Source organism: Gossypium raimondii, chromosome 11 (assembly GCF_025698545.1).
Source record: "Gossypium raimondii isolate GPD5lz chromosome 11, ASM2569854v1, whole genome shotgun sequence".
Lineage (NCBI taxonomy): Eukaryota > Viridiplantae > Streptophyta > Magnoliopsida > Malvales > Malvaceae > Gossypium > Gossypium raimondii.
This window is the reverse complement of record NC_068575.1, coordinates 53,171,075-53,195,037: the sequence shown is the minus strand read 5'-3', so window position 1 is coordinate 53,195,037 and position 23,963 is coordinate 53,171,075. Positions and strand designations below refer to the sequence as shown.

General features: G+C 32.1%; 3 protein-coding genes across 3 annotated transcripts; all 3 read left to right on the top strand.

The window, feature by feature from the left end:
* The first annotated feature begins 3,255 nt into the window (after window positions 1-3,255).
* Window positions 3,256-3,714, top strand: LOC105802983 (vegetative cell wall protein gp1). Its single transcript, XM_012634907.2, has one exon. The coding sequence runs from the start codon at window positions 3,256-3,258 to the stop codon at window positions 3,712-3,714; it is 459 nt and encodes a 152-aa protein (XP_012490361.1).
* An 11,743-nt stretch (window positions 3,715-15,457) lies between these two features.
* Window positions 15,458-16,363, top strand: LOC105802987 (histone H1). The gene is made up of 2 exons (XM_012634909.2): window positions 15,458-15,611; window positions 15,704-16,363. Exons 1-2 carry the CDS (start codon window positions 15,543-15,545, stop codon window positions 16,154-16,156), a joined length of 522 nt encoding a protein of 173 aa, XP_012490363.1. The 5' UTR covers window positions 15,458-15,542; the 3' UTR covers window positions 16,157-16,363.
* Window positions 16,364-18,318: 1,955 nt separating this feature from the next.
* Window positions 18,319-19,264, top strand: LOC105802988 (uncharacterized). Its single transcript, XM_012634911.2, has one exon. It carries the CDS (start codon window positions 18,497-18,499, stop codon window positions 18,923-18,925), a length of 429 nt encoding a protein of 142 aa, XP_012490365.1. The 5' UTR covers window positions 18,319-18,496; the 3' UTR covers window positions 18,926-19,264.
* The last annotated feature ends 4,699 nt before the right edge of the window (window positions 19,265-23,963 follow it).

The window sequence follows — 23,963 nt, the reverse complement described above, 5'->3', positions numbered from 1 at the left end:
AATATATATCAATTATTTTAGTATTTAAAAGTGAGAAGTTAAAATTATTGCATAAATTTATTCAATTAAATTTCAAATATGTATCGATGAGTGAGACAATTTGGTTTTGTTATATACTAATTTTTATCTAGTACAATGTATGGATTAATTGATTAGTTAAATTAATGAATTTTTTTTATAAATGTTATATATTGTGAAAATAATATAGTCTAAAATCCTTTGATTAGTTGAATTAATGGTTTTATTATTATAAATATTCATAATGCTTTTATTATTTCCAGCGTTTCAACAGTTTTTCATTAAATTTAAGTTGCTTATTATATAATGTCACTCACTGCAATTGTTTAATCATTCTCTCATCCATTTCATTCTTCAAATTCTTAGTATATGATTTTATTGTCAAAATTAGAGAATAGATTATATTAAAACAAATAATGGAAAATAGAATTAAAATATAAAGTAAAAATAAGAATATTTTTAAAATAGGAAAATAAGGTTAATTTTTTTAAAACTGATAGTAAATTGATTTATAATTTTTTGTTGGGTTTCAACTTTCATTATCTCTGCATAGCATAAATTTATTTATAGGACGTTATACATGCATAAAATGAAACGAAGAAAGTTAGATTTTTTTGTGTGTGAATGAAACATCATTATAGATAATTATTTAGAGATACAACCAAACCCCATGGAGGCATTTCAAAAAATTGTGTACCACTATTATTAGTAATAGACATCTTAGCTAGACTATTGGCTTCTTTATTATAAGCTCTGGAAACATGCTGAATCGACCATTGTGATAATTTAGCCAATTGAAGATTAATTCTTCTATCCAAGATGGAGTTCGACACCTTAGTAGCACTCCCTTGCACAATTTGTAATGCCTCAAGACTATCTGAGAATATAAATATTCTATCAAATCCCCTGATAATAACAATCATAAATGGCCACAAGTCAGTTAAACTTAAGAATCCAACTGTCGTATATGTCATGAAGAATTCCCCTGATCGAGGCAATACCAGAGTCCTCTCTTATGGCTGTGTCAGAGTATAATTGAATCCAATTCCCAAACATGAGCTAAACTGAAACTGGAACTTGCCGATTGGAGACATTTCCCTTACATGCAGAGGTATATTGTTTAGCCAAATTGTAGGAGATTTTAATCAAATCCTCAATACTCCATGTAATACCTTAAAAAACAAAAGAATTTGGGTTTTTCCAAATACACCAAGCTACCGTACCAAAGAAGAATTGCCAGTTCTGAATATTATCTCCTGAAAAAAAAAGGAATTATGATTGGCCGCTGAAACAATCCCGAATAGCGTGGAGAATGTCTTCCAATTCATCGCCACAGAATGACCATAATTATTTTTAAATTGTTGTGATTTTATTTCCTCTAATTTTCACCTTAATCTTTGTAATTAATATTAAATAATTTTCTATTACCTTTTAAATTCAGATATGTTTTCTTTAATATATTTATGTTTGTATATGAAAATAATTTATTTAAAATGAATATTTGACTACTTTCAATAGAGGTAGCAAATAAGATTTAATATAAAATAAATGGTTGATAATAAATATATTCACTAAATAATCTGCTTAGCTATAATTTATTAACGGTAAAATACAATTCAAAATTGATTATTAGGATCAATAATAGAAATGCAAAAAAAAAAAAAAAGTGTATAGCAGAGTTATTTACAATATTTAATAACTATGTTATAAAAATATGATTGTTGATTAGAATTTTATTTTATATATAAGTTATTGTAAATTGTAATGTAAATTTTATTTATTAACTATAAGAGTATTAAAGTTCCAACTCAAATATAAAAATTAACCATTAAAATCAAAACTACTGAGAAAATATAAAAATTAAAATAAGACGGTCGTGTAATCTGTAAAATTTAAGTGATTTAGTGTACATAGATACAGTTAGTTACACGATCGTGTGACTCATCATACACGGGCTTGGCTCTTGCACACGGTTAGGAGACACGGTCGTGTGGCCCTTGTTTTTCAGATTTTTCTCTTCTTCTTTTTTTTTGTTTAAGTTTTAAATTGATCTTGTATGTTACCAAGTTGATTTTAAACTTAAATTAATTGTTTATAAGTTGTATGATAATTAATTGAGATTTTGAATTATAAGATGCTTGTAAATGTTTCGTAATTGCTAGTAACACATTATTGCTCGGTCCAACGATAGGACCGGGTAAGGGGTGTTACATTTATTATAAATTATATATAATATATAAATGTAAATGTAAAATTAAAACTACAATTAAAATTAAAAAAATACATTAAACTGAAAAATGGACCTGAATGTAAATGATCTAAACGAAGAACTACTAAATAAACAATTAAAGCCTCTCCCTTTTCATCTTGAAATTAAAGAAGAAAAAAAACAAAGAACATCTCTTGAATCCCTCGTTGCCGCCGCCTCCGGTCACTCCAATCTTTTTCAGCACCAAATCAAAGTTGATTCCCCCTCATGGTTTGGATCTCCAAGAACCGAAAGTAAAGCCTTACGAAAGCCCAAGGAAAGTCTCGTGATAGAAAATCTTGATTCACCACCATCCATCATCAGATCCGCCCTGTTCTTCCATGTATCATTTCCCTCTAATGGAGTACCTTCCTCATCATTTCCCTGTTCCTCGGTAGACTATCAAGTGTTTAATTTTAATTGATTTTTATGTAGATTATGAGAAAGTAAAATTGAATGTGTCAAATAAAATATTATGTGAATATTATTATTGCATCCGCGTGTCAGATTATTAACACGACAATGGCAGCAGGAGAACTATTACAACAAAGGCTAATTTCCATATTTTGTTCAATATCTTATACATTAGATTTGATTTCGTCTGGAATTTGTAATTAATGTAATAAATATAAGTATTTTAAAATTTGAAAAATTAATTCAAAACTTAATGTTTTCATATTTTTTTTTATAATATCAATTTTCATGTTATGTCATCCATTTATAAATTATTTTGATAAATGTGTGGTTGGAAGAAGTCCAGAGTGTTCTTTAAGCATTTTCTATTTTTGTTAACTTAAAAAAAGAAAAGGAGTTCTGATAAAGGTGCCAGTTAAGAGAGGATGCTGCAGTCACAACTCACAATACATAGAACTTATAACCACTCCTTTCCCTTTACCTTCCTCTCGCTGCTCGTCTTCTTCGTATACCCTTATTAACCTTGCTTTCTAAGCTTCTCTTTTATAACAAAAATTGTTCACCAGTTTCAAAAAATGGCAATGTTTTATCGTATGCAAATGCTACTGCCTGCTTACGCTTTACTTCTCATCTCATTCACTTTGGCCTCATCAGCTACTATAACATCTTCATCCAAAGAAGAAATAAAATGCGATACTTGCACGCCTGTTCCCTCTCCACCGCCACCACCCCCCGTGGTAACTGAGTGCCCACCACCTCCTTCTCCGCCTTCTCCTCCTCCGCCATCACCTCCACCACCACCAAATCCGTCGCCGCCACCACCAGCATGCCCTTCATGTGCTTCACCTTGCTCCAGCTGCCGTCCACCACCGTGCTCTGAATGCCCTTCGCCACCCAAACAAGTGGTTCCTTACTTCATATATAGCTACAAGAACCCTCCACCTTCTGAGTCGGCAGCTACCAACGCCCACTCACTTTTAGTCTCCGCCACACTTGTATTCCTTTGGGGTACTCTCAGCTTATTCTCTAACTAAACTACGCATCGGGGAGGAAACATGCATCAAGATATGGTTCTATATTCAAATTGTAGTTTGTGTAGTAGACTAGTAATAATTTTTTCCATTTCTCATCTGTGTAACTAGGGTTTACCAAATTTGTCCAAGGGCATCAATCAACTAATCTGCTTAGTTGGTGATAATGAGCTAAAGCAAGAAATAAGGTTGGTTTCTCAAATTAAGAAACGAATATATCGCTTGTGTTTTTTTTCGCTTTTTATCGCTGTAATCTTCAGCTAGCTAAATAATAGTACACTATATATATATATATGGTGACTTTATTCTTTTCGTAGAAAAGTGAAAGGATCTATGTTTATAAATTTCCATGTCAACGTCAAAATATGCCATGCAACGTCCACTTTGCACATATTCCCTGGCTAGTGGGTAGTGCTAGTCTGAATTCAACAAATGGGCGAAAGCTTTTTGGGCATCTTTAATTTGAATGGCCATGGCCAGATTTACTTTGAAAAAGAAAGGGACTTGATCGCACTCTGCTTTTGATGATCCTTTTTGAGCTGGAAAGTTCCTAGCTAGGTCTAAATTTGTTTTCAGAATGGCCGATGCTCACATTCATTCTGGCTGATTTCACGAATGGTAATTAACTAACCACAGATGCTTCTGCTTGCGCTTTTTCATAACACACATGCTTTAGTTTTAGGGTTGGATGATGCTAACATAAATAATACGTATATCACTTTCATCTAAACTTTATTACATAAAATTATGCGACTCTATACTATATTCTTGTTGAATTTGTTATTACGAAGTTAACCCAACACCATAGTTCATTTTAAAATTTGTTGACTCAAACGCACTCCTAAAACTAAAAGTAATGAAATCCGTATCATGCTTTCTGTTAACAAATACAGGTGAAATTACTGTAGGTTTTCAAAACTTTTAAACAAACTTTTTATCATTTTCATGTATCTCAATAAACTTATTTTATTGAAATTTTATTTCATACGAAAAGGTCTCAAACACGTTAAGTAAATATGGATCTACTTCAACTCAGTGCCTCTACCATGCAAAGAGTATAGATCTTGTCTTTCTACTTTAATTTAATCAATTTTTGTCTAGGTACTTTTCAAATTGGTCAATTTTAGTCCTTATACTTTTCAAATTTTGAAGTTTTAGTCCTAACCCAAACAATAGCTGTTAAATTTGTTTGTTTAAATTCAATTACCAGTCCCACACTATACGTACAGTTGTAGATTTCGTCCATATTTGTGTAATATGTGTAAATAACAAGTTGACATAGCATTACACATGTGATAACATGTTTGGCGCATCAGATTTTGGCAATAAAAAAACCTAATGATTTTAACAATTATCATTTGGTGAGGATTGAAATTTTAAATTTTGAGAAGTAAAGGGACTAAAGATGATCAAATTAAAGTGCATGGACTAAATTCACGGCTTTCGCAAAATATAGAGACTAATAGCATAATTTAACCAAAGCTTATTAGACTAAAATATTGTTTGAAAAGTGTAGTTAGTTAAAAAAGAAGAAGAAGGTGTAATTTGGTATAATAGAATAATAAAGATTTATCTATGAATTTGAAGAAAATATAAATATATACATAAGGCCTTATTGGACACATGTTCAACTTCAATTTTCTTTTTAACCATTCTAAGATGATAATAAATTTCAGTTTTAACCTCTCCATTTTATATTTTAATTTCACATAATATGATTTTATATTTTTACATTAACGTTAGCTAGTCTAAATAGTTCATATCCTTAATTATTTTGATTAAAATGATGATGTTAATTTTATTAAATGCACATTTCTAACACACACAAAACAATATTTTGGCATGATAAATGGGAATTAATATTTTCAAGACAAAACAACTTCAGCATTTTAACTAAAATGATTAAGGGTGTCAACTATTTTAATTAATTAATGAGCTTATTACTACTGCTAGTGATCATTGGAATACTCTATCTTCTATTGTGTGGTGGAATATTTGGAAGGGAAGAAATGAGTTTATTTTTCAGGGTTGCACTAGATCCACGACAACTTTGCTCAGCAAAAGCTTGACTTGGGTAGAATACTTTATTGAAATGCAGCTTAAATACGGGTATTCTATGTGAAAGGAATGAAGGTAAATTGGCTGAAAGGCGCCGCCACAAGACTAGATAGAGATAAATTATGATGGAGCATACATTCTGTTGCAGTAGGGCTTCTTTGAGATGTTGAGGGTGGTTGGATCATTGGGCGCTGTTAATGAATTGGTGGCCTTTTTGTGACTAGAGAAGAACTATGGGCTATCCACGATGGCCTGATGCTAGCTTGGAGATAGGGGTATAAAAGGATTTTGCGAGAAAGTGAAAGTTCTTTGGCGATTCATTTCATAAAGAACACAAGTGGGGAGGGTCAGGGTCCCCGTGCTTCTTTTGGTGCGCAACATTACACAATTATAAAACAAGGAATGAGAGGTCCTACTATGCCATTTCCACAGAGAGGCTAATCACGCAATGGATTTCCTGATGCGGATGTCCACTACTGAAGAACTTATATTGCAAGAGTTTGACCAGCCACTTATTAGGATCGTGCACACTTTGTTAGGGGATAAATTGGGAAGCTACTAGCTGTCGCCTTTGTCCTCTATAGTTTCAGTCCTTATGGCCTAGCTTTCTATTTATTTTTAAAAAAATTAATAATATCAAACTATGTCAAATTACTATATAAATACTAAATTCTAAATTTAAACACAGCAGAGGGATCAAACCCTAAATTTACCTATAATATATATAAGGGCTTTCCCCAAGACACGTATCCAACTCTGTTTTAAGGGTGTCAATTATTTAGACTAATTGATAATATTTTAAAAGTATAGGGATTGTTAGTGTGGGGATAGAAATAAACTTATGAGAAATTAACGAAGGCTTTAAGGTGTGCATCAATGTGATATTTCATAATTTGATACGTCAAATTTAGGTAGGTGAGATTGAGAGGAGAACTTATGGAGAACCAATTTGGTTGTCCTGACTTAGTTCGGTGAGGTCGAGAGATAATCCTAACTAAATCGTCTAATTTGGTAAGATGGTGACCAAGAGGTAAATTTGAACCAATTAAAAGTTTAAGCTTTTTAGACCCCTAATTCGAATACTAATTAGCAATATGGAAGTCAACCAACCACTTGTGTCCAGTGAATTGTTAATCATGTATTGCTCACTGTTTTGCCATTTAGTCATTTTTAGTGTTAGATAGTTAATTACATCGCAATGCCGATTATCGACAGCTCCTTCGGGACGACACCTCGAAAGAGGTTTAATATGTAAGACCATAGCTGAGCTATGACAACATATGAAGTCCAATAGAACAACAAACATAGGATTGTAAGGTGTAAGAACATAGTTGGGTTGTGACAACATATGAAGTCCACTAGGATAATGAACAAAGTGTTGGTGTAATACCCAAAAATTTTTACAGTAAAACATTATCTTTGATATAATAAAATAAGAAAATAAAGCGACAAAAAGGGGAAATTTTGGAGTTATGTCAACATTGGAAAGTATATTATGACATATTAGTTCAAGAAATGATTAAATCGCAAAAGTGAGAAAAGTTTTGTTGCCCAAGAGTAAATACTGAAAAATTGAGGGGTTAAAGTGTAAATATGAAAAAGTTGAAGGACCAGTGGTGTAAATATTTTAAGAGTGGAATGATCTAGAAACTAAGGAAAATGGATGAATTAGGACCAAATTGAAAAAGGTGAAGAATTTTGAGGGACTAAATATAATTTTACCAAATTAAATGATGACTCAAGGATGGAATTTTAAAAGATCATAAAGGGCAAAATGATCAATTAGAAGAGAGAGAAATCTAAAAGATAATGATGTTGTTGGAGATATTTAATATTAATTAATTAAATAAATATTAGTTTATTAGTATTTTAATTTAATTTTTAAATGATATTTTATTTTTTTATTTTTATTTAATTTAGTATATATATAAGAAAAGGAAGATGAAGAAGCATGCAACCCACCATTTTTCCATGCACCAACGTCAGAAAAAGAGAGAAAGAAAGAAAATTTTACTTTCTTTACAATTTGGTCCTTCCACCAAAAATTCACCATTTTCATCTAGAAATCAAAAGAATTTCCATAGCCACCAAGAGAGAAAATTGATAAGGAGACTATTGGGAGCTAGAATATTAAGTTAGATTCAAGAAATAAAGGCTGGAGGAGAGAGAAAATCAAGTTAAAGATTGAAATCAATAGAGCAAGGTAAGAACATTAAGATTTCAATATATTTTTGAGTTTGATATTATTGAAAAAGTAGGGAATTGATGTTAATGCAGGGATTTATTATATAAGGTTCTATGTTCTTGATATGTTAGTGAAGGGAAACAAGAGAATTTGATAGAAAATATTGTAGAGAAAGGAAAGTAGGGTGTTATAAATTTGATTATCAACATCTTGCACTAAAACAGTTTTGGACAGCTGCAGTAGGTTAACTTTGAAAAATCACCATAAATTGTGGAAATTGAATTAGAGAGTGAATAGGATACGAAATGAAATTTTAATGAGTATATTTTTACATAAAAGAAACAGAGCAAGTAAAAGAGTTATATATTTTGAGATATTTGAATTTTAGTGAGGCAGGGTTGGATTGATTTTGGAATCCCTCTTCTAAATTTGATAAATCATTATAAATTGTAAAAAATAATTGTAAATTTTAATTTATATGATTAAATTCCTTAATGAGTCTAGTTTCAAGATAAATAAATGACACTACCATCAGAATTTTTTACTAAGAGATATTTTATTTTTAGTGAAGAGAGGTCAGAAACGGCAGACAGTGAAACAAGGGAATCTTTAAAGAATAAAATGTACCAATTGGCTAAAATAAAAATTCTGAAAATTTTATGGTAGAAATATATATGAGTATAGTTTCAGGGAAAAGTAACGGTGCAAAATTTGGAGTTCTGTAGCTCCAGATAAAAATAATTTAGTAATATTGATTCGGATAGACAGCTTGAAATATACTTAAGGGTGAATAATGAAACTTTAGAAAATGTTATTTCTAAGAGTGTTAAGTACATTAAGGATGTGGAGTGGAGTGGAGGAGGAGGAAAATATATGTGAATATTCTGATAATATGATTTTATTTTAAAAATAGCTAATTTACATGTTTTAGGTTCAGTGACTAAATTGAATAAAAGTAAAATTTTTAGGGTAATTTCGTAAAAATGGAAAAAAATGACGAAATTTAAAGAATTGAATAGTTTTATTGTCTAAATTAATAAATTGAATAAAATTATTAATTTAGATCAAGATCGCGAGGAAAGTCGAGGGAAATGGAAAATTTCTAAAATGCCCCTTTATCGTGGTATTTCTACAATTTAGCCTAGTAAGTTTGTATTACTGTAATTCAAATCTAATTATTATTAATTATTGTGTTTTAATTGAAATACATGGTAATTAAATGAAAATTGCTAGTATATGATTTGAATTGTGAGCATGAGACATTGTGAACTGGATGAAATGGAAATGAAGCATTGAATTGCATGGGTATGTATCGGATCTCGTAGGCCCTATTTATTATGGATATAATATTTTAAGGATATATTGTGAAGAATTATAAAAGCATGTTAAAAAAATTTGAAAGTTTTAATTTAGATGAAATTTTATAACTCGGTTAAATACGTTTACAAGTGTATGTGTTCTAGTAATACCTCATGCCCTATTCTGGCGTCGAATACGGGTAAGAGGTGTTACATTTGGATTCAATGCTTTAAGTGTAGTATTTTCGTCTCAGTACATTTGTAATTTTTTGAACAGATTGATTAATAAAACTATTCATGAATTACATTAATACTTTGAATATTTTCCTCACATGGTTTTGCACGTAAAGCAAAATTGAAGCAACTATTTTTCACTGGTTGTCTATTGTTTAACTAATATTTAGCAGTATTACGTGGTTAGATCGTAACATAGAAAGACAGTTTGTATTAGTAGACAAACCTAAACATGTCCTTAGTCTAATTGAAAATGAGCAAACCGATTAAAAGACTAATATGTCGTCTATCAAGTCCAATTGGGGAGATGCTTTGTCTTGGGCATCGGAGCAAATGGCTCTCAGAAGATAGAAACATAGATATCATTGACTGGACTGATAGTACATCGAATAGGACCTAAGATGAATAAATCCTGAATTCGTTTATGGATTTATTCACTTGTGACATTCATAGCGTGGCATACCTAAATCTTGAGTGGATGACATATTACGTATGCTTTACTCGTACACTTTGATGCATGTAAAGTCCTAAGTTCAAATAGATAAGGAACCAAAAGCTGGTGCATTGGGTGTATGACTTTTGTAGTATGTAGCGTCATTCACAACAGTGGAATTCATAGCCAGAAACATGGGTAAATGATATCCTCTCATTGGCATTACATGGTTAATGAAAACTAAACTTGGTCACTGGTCATTCATCTTTGTGATGAATGATTTTATTACTATTTGATAGTAATTGACTTTTCATGTATATAATGGTTACCATGAGATAAAATAGGATCATATTGGGATAGCGGATATTATCCCAAAAAGATTAAGGATATCCTATGATGGTAACACACTTATAACAAGGTTAATGAATGAGCACTGAGTAGTTGCTTTCCTAATGGTATGTTGTTAGGGACAGCTCGATCACGATACTATAGTGGAATAACTACGTGACAAAATGAGTTTATAATTAATAGGCGAAAAGCTAGTACTTAATTATAAATCATTTGAGCCCTAATTGCATATGTTCAATTGGTCCCTCAGCTAGCTCGTTGAAATCAGAAATGAATTGCGAGTTTGAATAGAAATGAACAAAATGAATAGGAAAGAGAAATGAAAAATATTGAGGAATTATTAAAGTTTTTTTTTCTGAAATAGAAAAATGAAATCATTTGGAAATGAATGTAGGTTTCCAAAAATAGAAATGAAAATGATTCATTTGCAATTCTATATGGATTACTTAAATATGAATGGAAGAATAAGTTTATGTTTTCGAGCTATTTTGAAGCTTGAAAGTGAAAATAGACCATTCGGTCACAGTGAACATGTTGAGTTATAAAATATTGAACATATTTTCTCAAAATTTTACTAGGGTAAAATCATCAAAATTTTACTGGGGGTAAAATAAGGATGAGAAAGTTGTTTCATATAGAATATTAAATTTTAGTTTGGGAAATAGAAAAATCAAATCGGGTTGAATCATATTACAGAGTAATAAGTCAAAAGTACCAGAAAGTACTCGTAATTAGACCTGATGTAAGAAAGGCTTGAATCCCCATCATAATACATATGAGAGGAAACACACCCTATTAACCCCTTTGACTCTCCTAGTTGAACTAAGAAATTATTTTTCTATTTGAAATAAATCTGTACAATTCAATAAGGTTCTACATTCTCTCCCTATAAATAGATGGCACTGGTAGAATTATTTATACAACTTTTAGAGATTGTTACTTTGCCAAAAAATAAAGAGAATTTATTCTCAATTATTAAATATATTTTTCCAAAATAACAATTTTATCGGTTTCGATTCAATTGGTTTAAGCCCACACTTGAAGTAGTTCGTGGTACGAGAATAGCAAAGAAGATCGTTTGGTTCAAAGCCGGGAAAAATGAACATTCGCTAAGCCAGAAACATAAGTATGAATTCAGTTAAGGTTTATTGCTATAAATATCACAAATCGAGTCAATTTTTAATATTTTAATTTTTCGCTATGAAAGAAAATCATGTTCAAACTAGATTTTTTCTAACACCAGGAAGTCTGTTAGAGTATAAAAGGAAAAGTCATTGTATGACTCACACAACGAGTAGCATAACAGAATGGTCGTGGCGCTTCTGAGAGCATGGGCAAGTGGGATAATGAGGGGATCCACCAAATTCAACGACCAGTGAAGTTGATAGAAACATATTAACGCTTGTATGTGTGAAAGGAATGAGAAATTCCTTTATCGTATTGGTAAAAATAATACCGCCATAAAAAGTCCGTCTGAGTTGATGCGAAATCAATTTTGGCTAAGCAAGTTCCGAACGGGATTATTGTAGTTGAAATTCCAATTTGTGATCGATAAAGAGGTAGCTAGACAAGTTGGTAGTCCGTCAAATGACCATATGGAAGATGAAGTATGCACAAAGTTGATTGATTGATAAAGTCCATCAAGGTTTTACAAGGAAAAAATATGTCCATCAGGACTTTCCGGCACGGATTAGTCTACATGGGAATAACAGAGGTAAAGGTCTACCAAGGACAACTTAAGGAAGATATAGTCCGCGGGAGAGACTATTTGATTTTGGGAGCATCGTGGTAGATTAGGCTGTAATGGGGAAGTCCTTTGAGATTAAATGGTAAATATGAGTCCTCCAATAAATAGGGGTGCTTATTCGCCAACCATGTTCCATATTCAAATACGCCGATAGGGGTATCGATAAATGGGTTCTCTTTTAATAAGGGATTCATGCGCAGGATATGACATAAGAAACCCATGGTCAGGAATAAACCAGTAGATTAAAATCAAGTTTTGCATGGAATGAGGAAAGTAAAGTGAGAAACCAGCAGTCATTATGAGTCATCTGATGGTCTGTCATTAGCGGACATGAATATGGGTATTCACATATATGGTTACTTTGTGCTGAGTTGAATCAGGAAGGCGAGTATGAAATTTGAGTTGAAGCTAGATGGGTTCAAGACCTAAGAAAAAGGGGTGTTTGGGGAAGTATGTTAACAAATATGTTAGTCGACATGACCGTTAACGGTTAGTTCAGAACGCTTAAAGGCATTAATGTTGCCTTGGAAAACCTGTGACATCTCCTAAGTCTCTCAGGGAGTTTCAACTTTGTGCTATAATTATTATTTACTTGTCAAATTAGGATTTTATTATGAGTACAGCTGTATAGAACCTCACTAAGTTCTTCTAGACTTACTTTTGAACTGCTCTAAGTGCAGGATTGAAGAATGATTCAGGGACCATAGAGGGGCAAAGCCAGATATTGCCAAGTCTACGTGAATGGCGCCATAGTAGTATCATGTATATTGAGGGGCACCCTTAAAGGCTACACCTCGGGGTATAAATAAGAATATATTGTCTAAACTTTAAGATCCAACTCATTATAATCATAAATAAACCAGCCCAGTAGGGCAAAATAATTGTAAGTATTTTAATGATTGTATAATAAATAAAGTAAATCGAAGTTTAAATGCTAAGAAAATGGTTACCATCTAAGGAGAAAATCTAAGTTAAATGGATTACTTTAGGTGCGAAAAAATTTTTGTGAGGTTTAAATTGTAATTAATTCAAATTTGGAAGTTTGTTAAGTAAGCCTATTTAATTGTGACATTTAGGGTATAGGTGTTACAAAAATAAATCTACAATAATTCTTTATAGAACAATCTAAAAATATAAAAAAATGGTGGGAGAATAGAAAGAAATTTTGTTTTTATGTTTTTGGGCGTGTCATACAAATGGAAGTTCATTCCTATTTATAGGAGGTCTCATTTCTCTTCATAGGGACATAATTACCCAAAATTGATAGTTATATCTTAGCAATAAACATAATTATTTAATAGATATCTATTTAAATAATTATGATTGTTAATAATCAAGTGGCATAACTTTTAAATGTAAGAGACATAACTCATCACTATAAATAATGACAACTTTTGGTTAATAACTAAGTGACATAACTTTTGATTACTTATAACTATTCATTTGTAATTAGTAGAACACTATATATATATTTATTGAAAATATTTCGACAATCAAATTATATCAAAATAAAGTATAAATACTAAATTCTAAATTGAAACATAACACAACAATCATAATCATAATTTGACCGAAACCTAATGATTTGTGAGTTGATTTAATAAAAGTTAGATATATTTTTAAAAAGTTAAATTTTAATTAAATTAGTTGAAATAATTATATAATTACCTGAAGCGAAGTAGGGATATAAAACTAGTAATATGATTATATGATTAAAAAATAGGCTGATTTACCAATAAAAGCTTTTTTTTTTTATAAATTTACCGAAATGGGCCTGGTATGTTATTATTTACCGGAATGGGCCATTTTTCAAATCATGTTACGTCAGGCGCTTTGTCGACGTGGCACCAAATCGCCCCTTGTGGACGCGATTTGTTGCCACGCCAAGAAAAAGCACGACGTACGCGATTTCCTAACTTGTAGGTTTTTAGATTTTAGGGTTTAGAGTTTTTAGAATTTTTAGGGTTTTGGAGAAAAAAGTAAACAGATAAGTCGCGCTCATGTGTACGCGCTTCTTTATGGAAACATCTGCCCTTGAATCTACAAATGTTGAGCATGCATTCACTGAAGTACTAACTCAAATACATCATGTGATCAGTCGAAAAGCACTCGAAGGAGGGAATGATCAAACAACATTGCCCAAGGGACAAACCATCAATGTCGGCTCTCGGGATGATGTTTCAGCTTTGAAGAAAGACGGCTGATGTTCTGCATAATTGTTAGATGATTCCGAGTGTCCAAATTTGCTTCCTCATTAAGCACAAGCTTTCGTCACCGTGATCTTTCTCGAGATCTTTCGTTGAAGACAAAGAAATCACAGCATTCCAGGGATTTTCTTATAGTTTGTTCAGATAGATCTAGTTTTAGTATTTTAAATGATTTTCATTAGTTGTGGAGAATAAATTTTAAATTAGCTATCATAATGTTTTGTATTTTCAAAGGAGTATTTTATGTAATATAACAAATAAATAGGGATTTAGGTATTATAAATAATTTAAATAATTTAGTGCAACTATATACATGAAATTTCATTAGTTGCACTATTCACGCGTTGGGCAAGTCAGAAGCCACGTCGTCAGCGCTTTGTCGACGTGGCAACAAATCGCCCATTGTGGACGCGATTTGTTGCCACGTCAAGAAAGCGCTACCGACGCGGGTCATGTTTCTCGCACGCCTCTCGACAATACCGACGTGGACGCGATTTGCCGGAAAAGGCCTATTCCGGTAAATAATAAAATACCGGGCTCATTTTGATAATTTAAAAAAAAAACTTTTTTTAGTAAATTGCCTTAAAAAATATGTCTTTCTCATATCTTCACAAGTGTCAAAAGAAGACATTGAGAAAGCCCATGAACCCACGAGGCCACGAATGCCTACATAATGGGAAAAGGGTAAAGATGTAGAGACACAGCGTAAGTTGTAATTAGATGTGCTCATGGGCCGGGCGGCCCGGCCCAGCCCGACGACTCGTCCGAAATATGGGAGGGTTTGGGTAAAAATATAGGCTCGAAATATGGGCTTAAGCAAAAAAACGAGGCCCGTTTAGAAAATGGGCTGGGCCTCGAGCACAACTTTATTGGCCCGGGCCCGGCCCGGCCCGATATAATAAATATATTTATTTTTTAAATTTTAAAATATTTTTAAAATACTTTTTTTTAATTTTAAAATATTTTTAAAATACTTTTTTTAATTTTTAAAATAATTTTTTGGTATTTATTAAAAAAATGGGTCGGGCCGGGCCCGAGCTTATGATTTTTTATCGGGCCGGGCCTGGGCAAAATTTTAAGCCCATATTTTGGGCCGGGCCTAGAATCCGGGCCAAAAAATTCTATGGCCCGGCCCGAACCCGGCCCATGAGCACCTCTAGTTGTAACCATGTAATCTAATGGCTTGGCTCCACACTCCGCAATGAAACATTCCCGCCTAATCCCAATTTTGAAATTGAAATCTATCTATTAATTTCCCATTACTATAGCTACTGCGGCCTTTTTCTTCTCCAAAACTCTGAAACAAGACCGCTCAATAACAATGGCAAAAGCAAAGCCAGCAGTTGCTTCTACAAATAAGGATAAGGCTTCCCATCCTCCTTACCTTGAGGTCCCCTGTTTTCCTCTTCTTTATGCTCATCAACGTTTCAGCTTGTTTTTGTTTTTTTTTTTTGGTCTCGAGTTTGGGTTTTGTAATTGCAGATGATTTGTGAAGCAATATCGACGCTGAAGGAACGGACAGGGTCAAGCCAGCCAGCGATAGCCAAGTTCATGGAGGAGAAGTACGGCAAAATGCTGCCTCCCAATTTCAAGAAGCTGCTATCGGTTCAGTTGAAGAAGTTGGTGAAATCGGAGAAGCTTGTTAAACTCAAGAACTCCTACAAGATTTCTTCGACTGAAAAACTGAAGCTGGCCGTCAAAGAGACCCAGGAAAGGAAAGGCAGTGCAAAAAACAAGTCCTCAAACCCCAAAGAAAAGGCTGCAAAGAAAGTATCGGAGAAAAGCGTGAAGACCAAGAGGCTGAGTCAAGTTAAGACCCCAGAGGCTCTCAAGAAAGCAAAAAAGGATGTGAAGAAGGCGGTTTCGGGTTCAAAACTGAAGCGCTTGAGTCAGGTTAAGACCCCTGAGGGGTTGAAGAGGAAGACCTCCAAGTAGCCAAAACAAGACATGGAAGTCAATGTTAGTTGACAGGTGAAGATGGTGGGGTTTCTTTTTTGGTTGTATGCATGTAGATATAGTTGTTTATTATGATGGAAATTTTTATTGGCTTCTTGTTCTTGAAGATGTCAACTTCTGTACTTCCATATATCAACTTACTAGTTTTGATGATTTTTGCAATGCAATTTGAATTTCGAAAGCAAAGATTGCTGCTGCTTTTTAGTGCTTGACCTCGGGGCATTGTTACCATCGATCTCCCTAATTTGGCAACCCTGAATTTACCCTAGAAACAACAATACAGTTACTCATGTCATGCTCCAAGCATAACCAAATAGTGTTAGAGTTGAAAGGGGTGCTTATTGATCCTCTTTGGGCCACAACATCTGGCTGTACCGTAGGAGAAATGAGTTGACCTCTTTTTAATTCAATATGTTATGCATTCCGTTGCTTTCTTTATGAACACAAATCTTCTACCTCTTTTTGCTTGTTCTTCTATTGCTTCACGTGTAATATAAATCTTATGTCCACACTTTTACAATTTTTTTGCCGTCTGCCTCCCAATCAATGCCTCCTCTTCTTTTCTTGTATAAAATTAATCATTTTATTAAAATAATGTCTTAACTATTTTTTATTATTTTTATTTTACTTAGCAATAAAACTAATCTTATTATGTGTATTTAATACTTTATTATTATTGTTATAAATTATAAAATAAAGCAACAATTTAACTCTCTTTTTTATAAACTATTATTCTATAAAAGGACATATAGAATGGAGATGATAAGATAAGTTCATAAAAGATTCGAGTTAGCTTTATTTGAGAAAAAGGGAAGTTGTATTGTGTTTCAATTAATAGGAAGATAAAGATATATGGTTATTCCACAAAAAGTCTATATGAACAACATGTGATTCACACAAACCCACCCCCCTCTCTTCAAATGCAGTCCAGGAGAAAATATTCCAATATTCGTGATAATTACAAATAAAACGTTGAAGGTCACATTGTAAATGATTATCCAACCTTTGTTGTTTCACATTCCTTACACCTTACTATTAATCTCCACTTTCAATCCCATCCTCAATTTTCTTATTTTACTATCAATTCATCCTCCTTATAACACTTTTGCTTTGTTTGGTTGTTTAGATTTTGTTATATAGAGGAAATCGCTATAAGCTTACCATAGAATATTCATATCGTGAATTTTCATTAAATAAAAAAAGGTGAGAATTATGTTAAAAATGAAAAGAGGTGGAAATCAAATCAACCAAATTAAAAGACGATAACAAGTGCATGTATTATTATTCTTATGTATCTTTTATTTTACATTCTTATAAATCTAATAAGTTCAACTAATCAATATGAATTATCAAATTAAAATAATTAATTTATAATCAGTTGCTAAATTCAAGTAATCAATTTATAAGTTTATGATGCTCCAAATTCATAATAAAATATTTAATTAGAGAACTTAAATAGTTTCTTGAATTAATTAATAAATAATAATAAAATAATTATAATTTTATTATGAATTTAAACATATAGAAAGCTAATTTAATTATAGAGTTAAATGTTTATAATTATTGATTATGATTCTAGTGATATATTGTAATTTTAAAAATTAATCGCCATTTTCTGACGTCAATAATTTGTCAAATATATAAATACCATAGATTATACCATTCTTAAATTATTCATAATTTATTAAATATATAAATTAGAGGGTATTACACGTTTTAAATGCATTCAAGACGTTATTTTTAAATGGTTGAAATAAGTAAATACATAAAAAATAAAAATAAATATAAATATACGGTATTATAATTTTAGAAGATCATATCACTAAATGCAAATTTTGTTCTATTTAATTTCAAAATTATATGCTTATTAGTTTATTTTCTAATTAGATTGAAATTATTTTTCTTTCTAATGTTGAAAAGGAGAGGAATGCCATGGATGGATATCTTTGATTAAAAAACAAAGGGATCAGACGACTAAAATATGTGTGGAGGTGGAAACGTGGAATGTACCACGCACATTGAATATGGACAGCGACACCCGTGAGAAATGCCGCTACATATTTATGATGCCAACCCTCTCTCCCATCTGTATAGATATCTATACATAGCTTCCTCATACTACAACTATTATTACATCATTCATTTCTTTTCTTATTTTACCAGAATTTACTATATAGTTTTCACCGTATATAATATGGTTTTAATATATATATCTTATCAAGCTTATACCAAATTTATCACTCTCTTCAACCTTCCACCCACCTCTTTTCTCTTGGAAAAAAAATAAGACCACCTTGAAGTAGGAATACTGAAATAGTGATGGAAGGTATTTCAGCGACCATGTACAAGAACTTGACAGGGTACTGGAGGAGGAGAGGCTACGTGAAGCTAAATGGTACGAGTGGAGCACGGCGGAGTCGGGTGGAGCTGGGGTCCTCACGGCGGAAGAGGTTCTGGAAGATCAGGATCAAGGCAAAGCTGAGAATAAGGTCGCCGAAGAAGTGGTTGGTTTGGCTACGTGATGCATACGTGAAAATGATGCTGGGGTTAGCCAACTCCAGGATGGTTAGCAGTGGGTATGGAGGTAGCATAACGGATCAAGGAATCGCTGCCTTTGGGAAGCGTCCAGTTAAAGAGTATGACGAGAAGGTGATCGTTGAGATCTACAAATCGTTGGTGATGGCTCAAGGTCAGTTGGTGCCTCGGGAACCAGGGAAGCTTTGCTCTGCCATCATCTGTCAACGCTGAAAATCAGATTAAGTAAAGGGTTTATTTTCAAGTATGTCAGATTATTTTTTGCCACAAAACTGTGGTGAAAATAGCAGTTATTAGTTCATGAAAATTACAGAAAGCACAGTTCCTAAAGAAAAGCAGATAAAATATGAAAATTCTTCCTTTTTTTTTTTTTTAATCTCTCCAAAAATGTTGTTATTAAGGCATGTAAACTTGTTCAGTTTAGCAATAAGCTTTTAAAACCGCCTAAATGGTTTATGTGGGACCAAAAGAGGTTTTAATTAGTAGATGTTAACATTTTCTGATTTAAACATAATAAATGCATATTAGATGGCCAAAATATTATAATATCAAGTTAGGCTGCATTTTCTTCCACACAAGAAATTGTTTGAATATGATGTATGGAAGTGGCTATCAAATCAACATTCTTTCATATCACCTTAATGAGGATTCACAGAATGGGAAGATGAAGACCAAATAAATGATGTTTTATAGAGAAGGTAGGGAAACTTTTTAATGTCTCGTTTGACTCAACCCCCAATATTCAAGGTTGGTGAGGCCTTGCCGTTGATGATCATAATTCCTTTAGTTTTAGGTTTTATGAAACATATCATTTCTGATTTCACAATCTTTGGTTGCACTTGCACCAAATATTATAGCATAAGAAGCTTTCTCTAAAGATCCGGTTACCATGGGTTTCTACACTTAAGGCATGGAGAATTATATAAAAGAAGTCCATCTAACTTTATTAGAATATGTAGATAAAAATCATAAGTTAATCTTCACCTTAAACAAATCATATTTGTGATTCAAGTTCCGAATAATATGGCGTCATGGGTGATGTGGTCGCCGCTGGCTGCTACTGTAAAAAGATGATGAAATCCATCCGCCCGCCCCACATAAATGCGTAACAAAATGGAGGGTCCCCAAAACTCAGGTCTCATTCGTTAAACTTATAACTTACCTATCAATAATTTTTTGAGTTTTCATACTGGATCCATCTTTTTAGAACATCAAGATTCAAAAGGTTACCGTCGCATTCATAGCATTTAAAATATGAGAATTGATTGAAATATATATTATTACACATAACATCAAAACTTAAAATGTGTTCTCCTAGGTTTTTGTGTCTCGGTAGATAGAATTTCTTTTGCAAATGTGGTCAAAATGATTAATATTTAATGCATCATCAATTAATCATAATAAACCATTATTAAAAGATTTATAAATAAGGATAAATTTATTAAAGTATAATTAAACATTAATTATTTTTCATTTTTTTAATATGAATGGCAAAACAATTTTTTTAGGGTACGAAACGATATTCTTTGTTAATAACCATAAACCCTAAATTATGTATGTAAAATCTCCAATCAGGGCACAATTGTTGATCGAATAGACTACAATATCCAAAATGTTGCTACATCAGTCGAGGAGGGCTTCAAACAGCTCCAGAAGGTGTTATATATTTCTGACCCATGCTTGCACGTACACATAGGCCAACACTCATCCCCTAAATTCCCCTCCCCAAAACCCTGGATACCAAAGATCACCTCTTCTCATTTGTGCATTCAACGTGTGCATTAGTTGTTATGCGGTCCCTCAGTTGTTGCAATTTTAACAAAACTTGAGAGTTGTGTATGACTTGTATTGGAATTGCAGGCTGAACCAACACGGAAGAAGGGAGGGATGGTACTGTGTGCGACAGTGCTGGTTATTTTATGCTTCATCATGATATAGTCCTATTGATCCTCAAAGAGTTATTGCTATGATCGGTTTAGGGTACGGTACTGACAGCAGCTGAGCACCCTAGTTTCACATGATTCATCATGTATTTATGATGTTCCTGAGTAAGATGGAGGCTGATGATAATAAATATAAACTGCGTTGTAAATAGTTTCGTAATGGTAATGCACTGTTTTTTTCCATAGAAAACTCATTTTTAACGTCGTAATGAGGCGAGTTGTAACGATTCATTCTTTGTGGGAAATTCTCTAACTAATGAAAAAGTGGAATGTATTACAGTGATCGTCTTGTCTGCCTTGACCTCTTGGTATTCTAACTAATGTAGTGGCATATAGGTAAACACGGATCTTGGATTTTATTTCAGTGAACTTCTAATTTTGAACGATTTTTTTTAATGCAAAAAAGTGTCAATTCTTCTTAAATATTTGTTTATCAAACTAATTAATTTAATATTTTTTAAAAAGTATGAACAATTTTACTGTAAAAATACTAAAAGAAAAATTCACATTATATAAAATTAAATACTTCTTTTCAATATACAAAAAAGAATAACTAATACTATACTAAGAATTTCATAAATATCATTATAATTCCAAATTTAAAATTTTAAAAACTTGGTCGTACTTCTATTTCTCAATACTAAGCATCCTAAATTGCATATCCACTTTTTCATAAGATCGAACTCATCAATGATAGAATCTATTGAAATTTCTCGAGCTATTTCTTTTTCAATTTATGCCATCAAGTAATCTAAAAGAAAATCATCCTACATTCTGTTGCAAACCCTTGTCTTCACAATTTTCATGGCTGAAAATGCTCATTCGGTTGATGCAGTAGATACGAGAAGAGGATAAATACTTGACTTATTAGTGCTAGCACTTGACACAACTCAGCAAGTATAGAAGCTTTCTGCAACTCTGTGCTTTGATGAGCATCAAGTTGAAAATGCTCCAATTGAATCTTCATGTGTAGCTTTTCTTACTCCGGAAAATGGTCTGGATAAAAATCATTCATAAGCTTGCAGATACTTTACACCCGAAAAGCTTTGTAATTATCGTGTGTTAGGATCATAAATTAAGATATGATATAAAACTTAAGAAATTATAAATCAGGATCTGTCATGTCAAATCATCAAGAACAAAACAAGAATAAAACTAGATGCGGAAGCGTACCTGAATCCATGAATTCCTTGAAGTTTTTCCGAATCTTGAGGATTTGATCTTCCAAATTAGCACACAAGAAATTCAGATAATATTTGCTCTCTCTTTCCTAAGGATGGGATATTAGAAAATAATTAAAAAATAACTTTGACACATTAGCCCTAATTCCTAATTAGCCCATCATTAGTTAAAAAATAATTAGAACTCAATTACTAGAGTATCTACACATATTTGACTCATACTTTATTTAATAGTTAAAGTCATTGACCTTAACCAAATTAGATAACTTTTAATTTTGGCTAAACTATCATGATAGTAAATAATAACATGTAATTACCCTTATTATATATGTGATGTCCATATTTTCCAACATCGTGTGGATCCAAAGCGAAGTTAAAAACAAGTAACTCTACTACCTCATCATTAAAGCGAGAATTCATTTCTGTTAGCAATGAATCAATACCAACAATGAATATATCAAACCGATAGTGAATGTATCGATTCGGGAATAACTTATATCGATCTGGTAAAAGATAATTTGTATTATTTTACTCCGTGCTTTCAGTCTCAGCATCAAACTCCTTTTTTTTTTATCTTGGCAGTGCCGGCAACTTACCAAAGGAAGATAATTCCATACAAATCAAAATACAATAAAATCACTAACCTAATATGTATGGGTATGAGCCAAATCAATTAATTATGGAATTTATCTTTAAAGTTCATATTGAGGCTCTAAGTTTAGTCTTTCAAGGCCCATCATACATTAATATTAGATTATTGTTTAACCAATGGAAGTGAATGTTATATAATTTGGACAACAAATCTAGAATACATGATAATTTATATATATAATTTAAAAAACTGAAAATTGCAATGAAAGCGGCAGGTAGCGAATCAATAATTTATATATAAAATTAAAAGAAGTGAAAATTTTAAGGAAGTACAAATTTCATCGTCAGCATCGCGTGTTCCTTAGTTTCAAAACTACCTTGCTATGGTGAATGGGTTAATTATGTAATAATGGACCCAATATATGATGAAGGAAAATAATTTGTCATCTACCAACAATACAATAATAATTACTATAACCAACCTTCAAGTTAATGCCTTCTGTTTCTTTAGCTTGTTCATGAACTTATGGAAAGGTATTTGGCCCAAGTTTATCTTAGATTTAATTAATTAATTACTGTACCTATAAGATTAAAACTTTGATGGAATTGGAGGCTGCCAATCCTACCACTTTGGAGCTCCGTCTAAATCTAAACTTATGACGAAATTCTTCTTTTTTTTTCCTTTCTTTTAAGCCTAATTTCGATTCTAAATTTTAATTTTTCATTTTTCTAATCATGGTTTTCTTTAAAGATGTGCTACGACATGTAAGCATGTGCATAAAGGCAAAAAAAAAAAGGAAAATTGTTGAAGTGTCATTGTCCTTCAAACTTGTACCATAATTAACACTGCAAGTTTTGAGAGTTAAAATTTAGTGTGGATGGGGTGTTAATCGTACTTCCAAACTCAAATCTAGTAACATAGTTTTAGAATTTACCTTAGTTTACACCTAGCCTGAAATATTGTGTCTATCATGTTGGAATTTTTTGAATCAATATTTTTCATATTTTAAAGAAAATAAAAATGTTCAACTAACTCTTGGCTTGGAACGAGCAAGCTAGAAACAGACCACGCCAAGCTGCCCTTACTTAGGTTATAAGCTTATTTATCCATATCAAAATCCATTTTTCTAAAACTTTAAATTTTATGTATTTAGCATTGAAAAATGATTTGTAATTTTCAAAAGTTTCATTTTATTAGAATATGAAACGGAATTCACAAAAATAAAAATAGTGTAAGGAATAAATAATAAATTAGTAAATTATGTGCCCATCACTTTCGGTACTTAATAGTAAGTAAGTGGGCCTTGTTTGACACATAAACGAAAACCGGCCTAGCGAAGTCTGGGTCTTGGTGGCCAGATGATCAGGCAGCCCAATTAAAACTGGTAGCACTAGATCTAAGAGATGTGATAGAATATTTTGGTGATAAAATTAAACATATATAATATTAAGAGATGTGTGAAAAACACTATAGATTAAAATAATTTTAAATTGATGCAGGGGTTAATGGTTAAAAAATAATTATAAACTGTTTGG